Source organism: Crassostrea angulata, chromosome 9, assembly GCF_025612915.1.
Source record: "Crassostrea angulata isolate pt1a10 chromosome 9, ASM2561291v2, whole genome shotgun sequence".
Lineage (NCBI taxonomy): Eukaryota > Metazoa > Mollusca > Bivalvia > Ostreida > Ostreidae > Magallana > Magallana angulata.
In genome coordinates, this window is record NC_069119.1 from 37,639,160 (window position 1) to 37,645,576 (window position 6,417).

At 30.2% G+C, this 6,417-nt stretch overlaps 1 protein-coding gene across 1 annotated transcript; it reads right to left on the reverse strand.

The window, feature by feature from the left end:
• Window positions 1-2,152: 2,152 nt before the first annotated feature.
• Window positions 2,153-5,982, reverse strand: LOC128163013 (trigger factor-like). Its single transcript, XM_052826472.1, has 4 exons — window positions 5,362-5,982; window positions 5,004-5,123; window positions 3,909-4,034; window positions 2,153-2,806 (listed from the first exon to the last, which is right to left on the reverse strand). The coding sequence occupies exons 1-3, from the start codon at window positions 5,474-5,476 to the stop codon at window positions 3,943-3,945; spliced, it is 327 nt and encodes a 108-aa protein (XP_052682432.1). The 5' UTR covers window positions 5,477-5,982; the 3' UTR covers window positions 2,153-2,806; window positions 3,909-3,942.
• Between the last annotated feature and the right edge of the window lie 435 nt (window positions 5,983-6,417).

Below are 6,417 nucleotides of genomic sequence, written 5' to 3' on the forward strand. Positions count from 1 at the left end.
TCATGCCAAAATATGGTATATACCTCAGAATGTATATATTCTGTTTCTACTTTTTTTCTCATTTACTCAAATTATTAACGTTGTTTTAAATAAAAGGAAGATGCTGATGTTTTAATAGTCATGGTCGACTGATATAAATCCAACAAATATAACTCTCGCGAATTATTCTTTGATTTATTTACTTTGCATGCAATATTCGCAAAATTCACAAAAACGGCATTCATGATACTCTAAAACGCCTACAAGCTGAAATTTGATAGCACTGAAGAATTATAAGGGCAGCAATTTTAATGTTTTGTTCAGAATGGGTTGTAGCGACGCGAAAAGTAATAACGAAAAATGTAATAAATTCCCATTATTACATTTTGCGTTGAGATAAGCGCAAAATGTAATAAAGTTTGGTCCTCTTTTCCAGAGATACTAGTTTTCTATTTTCTATTTATAATACTATGCAATGTATTTATGAATCCATTTTGAAATGGGTATATTAGAGGTAACCACTAGTGCAAGTATGTGTTGATATTGTAAAATAACAAAATATATCTGATTGGAGCTAGTCATCATTATATAGTAATAACCGCTGATTGAATGAAAATGGCAAGCAAAAGCTATTTTGATGGCATGTCAAAATTGCGATGTAACATGCACAGCAAATAAATCTTGAAACGTTTTCATCCTACAGTAAATATTATTTTATTCCCTGAAATATATTCAAAATGAGTATACAGTATAAAGATGGATTCAATCTAGATCAGTATGCATTCACCAAGACCAAGAGTGACACATTCGCTGTTGATATCTCCTTTGGTATCTATGATCAACATTAGCTGTAACATTATATTGTTATATTTACAAATTACAAATTAAGCTATAATTAGTCCACTTTCTATCATAAGATTTTGCGTTATTATATTTTGCATTGAGATCAACACAAAATGTAATATCATAAAATGTAAATATGGGGGGGGGGGGGTTAATTGTTTATGTATAATCTCAATCTCTTACAGAAATCATATGTATGCTAATAAACAGTTTAAGTTTTTAACGACTTGATTAATCCTACTTCATTTATTTAATGAATAAGGGATCATTCTTTGAATATTATGAGGTAATAATTTCGGTCGGGGCGTGATCAAATCCAATAATGCCCGAAGGGCTTTATGATAAATTCGATCACGCCCCGACTGAAATTATCACTTCATAATATTCAAAGAATGAATCATTATTGCTTATATTTATACAATTTTTAGCCATTGTACGATTAAATATGTGAATATAAATTAGCAATGGCGCCTCAATTTGGCGTCATTGGAAGTTAAATGGGTTATATAGTATAAATTCGATACGTAATGTTATAATAGGCAAAGACACTGGAGAATGTAAATATATACTGCAAGATGTTTACATGTAATTTATTGACCAGCGAGCCTAAATAGTACATATTTTTAAAGAGACATTCTATCACAACCAGATGATAAATGGAGGATTTCCTGTCAAACTGCAAATGCAGACATGTCCTTTTTCATTACTAAGGTTCAGGAAAATCTCAATTGGAATATGATAATCATAAGAGTTGCTTTAATGAACTCTTTCTCTAATTTCTGCAATACTGGTCATTCTTTTTAGATTAAAAGTGCATTATTCAAAATATAACAGAATCAGAATTTCATGTGAATATGCATTCTAACTTCCCAATAAATAAACATATCTGCGAATTAAAAAAAATGATTCTAGAGATCTAAACACAAACTCCTTAAAAAGTAAAATAAACAACCAGGACTGATGGACGTTTTGATAGACAAGAGTAAATCTTTTTACCCTGTAAATTCTTGCAAAAAGTATATGGTCAAAAAATTGTCGTGAAGCAAGTATAACAATTCTTTCTTCTTCTTTTTTTATCTTTATTAATTCATTAAAATGACTTTGTCATTATAAACAAAATACATACGTGCAACGAAAAAAAAATCATCCAATATATTTTCACTTATTAATAAGTAAAATACAGCTTTGTTAAATGAATAAACAATATTTCAAAGGAATTAATTCCCGTTTTTTTTTTAATCTTTATTAATTCATTGAAATTACTTTGTCGTTATTTAGAAAAAATACTTACGTGCAAAGAAAAGAGAATTATCCAATGTATTTTCACTTATCAATAAGTAAAATACAGCTTTGTTAAATGAATAAACAATCTTTCAAAGGAATTAATTCCCAGTTTAAAGACAATCAATTTTTTGAAAATTTCAATAAATTTGAACAGTGATGTTTACACACTAAAAAAGCAAGGTGATTCTTCAAGTTCTAACACAAAATCACTTCTTCGTGTATAAAATTGAATTGTTTTTAAACCAAACTGGCCAACAGGCATTAACGGTCACCTGAGTAACTAGCCCAGACACAGACCTCAATAAAGGAATATCATATATGCATGTAATTAAACTACATTCTGGAGTAAAAAAACTAATATAAAATTTACAACTGAATTCAGTTTTCTTTCAGATGTGTGGAAGTTTAGATTTTCTTTTTAGCATTTTGGCCCTGCTGACCAAGGACACAGTGTGGAAGAGAAATGAAATTACCATTTATGTCCCCCTTACCCAAATCATACATCATATCGAAAGAATTTGGAAAAATTAGGCCATGTAGTTTGAAAGAAATTAAAATTATTTAATTGTCAGCACAAAATGAACACCACATGACGACAAACAAAAACCAATTGCAAAAAGTCCTTAAAAAATGTTCCCACAATTCTTGCAAGGCTTCTTTATTGAATTTGCTTCCTCTTCCTCTCGACATACAGTTTTACCTTTAATGAAATGCAAAATCATTTTTGAATTCATTTATTCATTCAACAGTTAAAAAACAAATGAGTATAGGGTATAAGTTAAAAATGAATAGTGAGGTACTTGTGAAAAAGTTCATAAATAAATCCAATATATATGAATTTACATGTATCTCAATTTAAAAGTATATCTCAAATTAAAAAAAATTACTGATACCCAAATTAGCACTTTCAGCGATTCTTTAATAAAGACACATATACCTCAATATGCATTATGGGTGTTTCCCAAATATAGACACACATATACCTCACTATGTATTAAGGGAATTTCCCAAATAGAGACACATATACCTCACTATGCATTATCAATGTTTCCCAAATATATACACACATACATGTATACCTCACTATGCATTATGGATGTTTCCCCAATATAGACATATATACCTCACTATGCATTAGTGGTGTTTCCCCAATATACACACACATATACCTCACTATGCTTTGTGGGAATTTCCCAAATAGAGACACATATACCTCACTATGCATTATGGATGTTTCCCCAATATAGACATATATATACCTCACTATGCATTATGAGTATTTCCCCAATTTAAACACACATATACCTCACTACGCATTATGGATGTCTCTCCAATATAAACACACATATACCTCACTATGCACTATGGATGTTTCCCCAATATAGACAAACATATACCTCACTATGCATTATGGGACAGGGTGTTTCCAAATATAAACACACATATACCTCACTATGCATTATCAGTGTTTCCAAATATAGATACGCAGACACTGCATCAGTTTTTTCTAGTATTCATACATACATTCCTACAAATTATCAGTGATTTCTCAATATAGACACAGATGTAGACTACCTTAAATTTAAGTGTTCTTGAAACTGTTTTATTTTTAATTCTCTACAAATTAGATGCCAATGAAAATGAATAAAACCACAGTTCTTGAATGAACTACAGTTCTAAATATTCAAGTCATATCACAAGAGTCATAGTTGGAAAATGTAAAAAAAAATCAGCATTAGAATCTTCAAATTCATGGTGTTTGTATTGACATATGCTCTGAAAAAGGACACTTGTGCTTTTACCTGTTGGGAGTTTTGAAGGCTTAGGACCAGTTTTCTATTTTCTAGCTCGTTCTCTCCCAACATAATCATCCCCATCTTCATCATTATGATCATCATTGCCATCATGTTCATCACTCACATCTATGTCTAAAACATACAGCTACGAAATATAATTGTTTTCTATTCAAAATAAACTGATACTCCACTAAGCATTATTAGTTTTTCTTAAAAATAAATACACATATACCTCACTATGCATTATGAATAATTCCTCAAAATAGACACACATATACCTCAATATGCATTCTCAGTGTTTCCCTAATATTGATACACATATACCTCACTATGCATTATGGATGTTTCCCTAATATAGACAGACATATATCTCAGTGTGTATTATAGGCGCTTCCCCAATATAAACACACATATATACCTCACTATGCATTTTGGGTGTTTCCCCAATAAAAACACATATACCTTACTATGCATTATGGGTGTTTCCCCAATATAATCACACATATACCTCACTATGCATTATCAGTATTTCCCTTAAATTAACACACATATACCTGACTACATGTATGTATTATGGATGTTTCTCCAATAAAGACACACACATACCTCATTGTGGGTGTTACCCTAATATAGACATATATACTTCACTATGCATTATGTTTGTTTCCCCCATTTGAATATAAACATAGATACCTCACTATGCATTGTGGGTGTTTCCCCAATATAAACACACATATACACCTCACTATGCATTATCAGCGTTTCCAAATATAGATACGCAGACACTGCCTCAGTGTGTTCTAGGATACACACATAGGCACCTTACTACAAATTATCAGATATTTCTCAATTATAGACACACATGCAGACTACCTTTAATTTAAGTGTTCTTGAAGCTTTGTTTTACAATATTCTACAAAAACTGATGCCAATGACAATGAATAAAACCACAGTTCTTGAATGAAACTACAGTTCTAAACATTCCATTCATATCACAAAAATCATACTTTGAAAATGTAGAAAGTTTTTCAGCATAAGGATCTTCAAATTCATTGTGTTTGTATTGACATATGCTTTGAAAAAGGACTCTTGTGCTTTTACCTGTTGGGAGTTTTGAAGGCTTAGGTCCAGTTTTCTTTTTTCTGGCTCGTTCTTTTCCAACATCATCATCATCATCATCATCATCATCATCATCATCATCATCATCATTTGAATATATGTCTACAATTAAAAGAAACAAATGAGTTTATGTAAATAATATCAACAAAATACAGACACTAGGTTAAAGGAATTTTCAAATGACAGTTTTTTATCTTATTAGTCAACTCATTTTCTTATCTGCGACTTTTAATTTTAAAATAACATTTCTTTGTTATATTAGCCAACTAATTTTCTTATCTGACTATTATCTTTTAATTTAATTGCCTATTACAAGTTTACTTGCAATAAAAATATTTACCTTCACAGGCAATTTCATCTAAGGACTTTCCAATAAATTTAGAAATGTATCCATTGTCAAATGCAGTCAAAAATGTTCCCATTCTACATATATGTAGCAATATGTAGTGTTTCATTTGGCAGTCTATAAATAGATTTAAGATTTTGAATGTAGAATTAGCTTAAACATCACAGACCCATAAAATTAGCGATTTTGCATGACATCAACTTATACAAGATGGCAATACCTTTTTCTTATTGTGTCCTCCTATAATGTGGATTTAAACAAGTACATACTTTGAGAAATGAAATCCCATTAAATTACAAAAATATATACATGCATTGAATTCAGCTGCAGAGAAAAAGCAAAGAATTTTTTTTCCATTAATAAAAAGCTCCAACACATCAAGAGAAAAATCTGCACAGAAAGAACAAGATTCTGAATATTCAAAATCTGAATCAAATGCTAAAAGCCCAATGGGAAATTCATCATCCATGCTAGCTATATTTACTCATTATACATGGTTGCTCTTGATCATTTTATCTACAAAAAAGAAATTAAACCATCTGTTAAATGTTAAATATTATAACAATTAAAACATTTAAGTATATATCAAATAAAATGTTACAAATGTGAGGTGCATAGCTCACTTTTCTTCAATAAAAATGGCTTTAATAAGAGGCAAATCATTTTATCTACAAAAAAGAAATTAAACCATCTGTTAAATGTTAAATATTATAACAATTAAAACATTTAAGTATATATCAAATAAAATGTTACAAATGTGAGGTGCATAGCTCACTTTTCTTCAATAAAAATGGCTTTAATAAGAGGCAAATTTCAAATTTCTGCCCATCTACCATCAACAAACCTACATGTAGTACTTAACAAACAAAAGGCCCACAGGTCTTGACAGCCACATGAACACCATAGTCTTTAGACTGATCTGCCAGAGGGTCTAATATTAATGCATGTTAAATTTCATTTTGAATTCTAAAAGTCTTTGATGTTTGAAAAACATTTCCTAATCCTTAAAAAGGAGCGGTAAGTTGGAAGAATCTCAAACTATTCATATCC

Coding starts and splice junctions, on each gene's coding strand:
- LOC128163013 (XM_052826472.1), bottom strand. CDS start 5,476: ATGAAACACTACATATTGCTACATATATGTAGAATGGGAACATTTTTG. Junction 5,124..5,361: donor AGATGAAATTGCCTGTGAAG/GTAAATATTTTT, acceptor TTTTAATTGTAG/ACATATATTCAAATGATGAT. Junction 4,035..5,003: donor GCCTTCAAAACTCCCAACAG/GTAAAAGCACAA, acceptor TGTATGTTTTAG/ACATAGATGTGAGTGATGAA.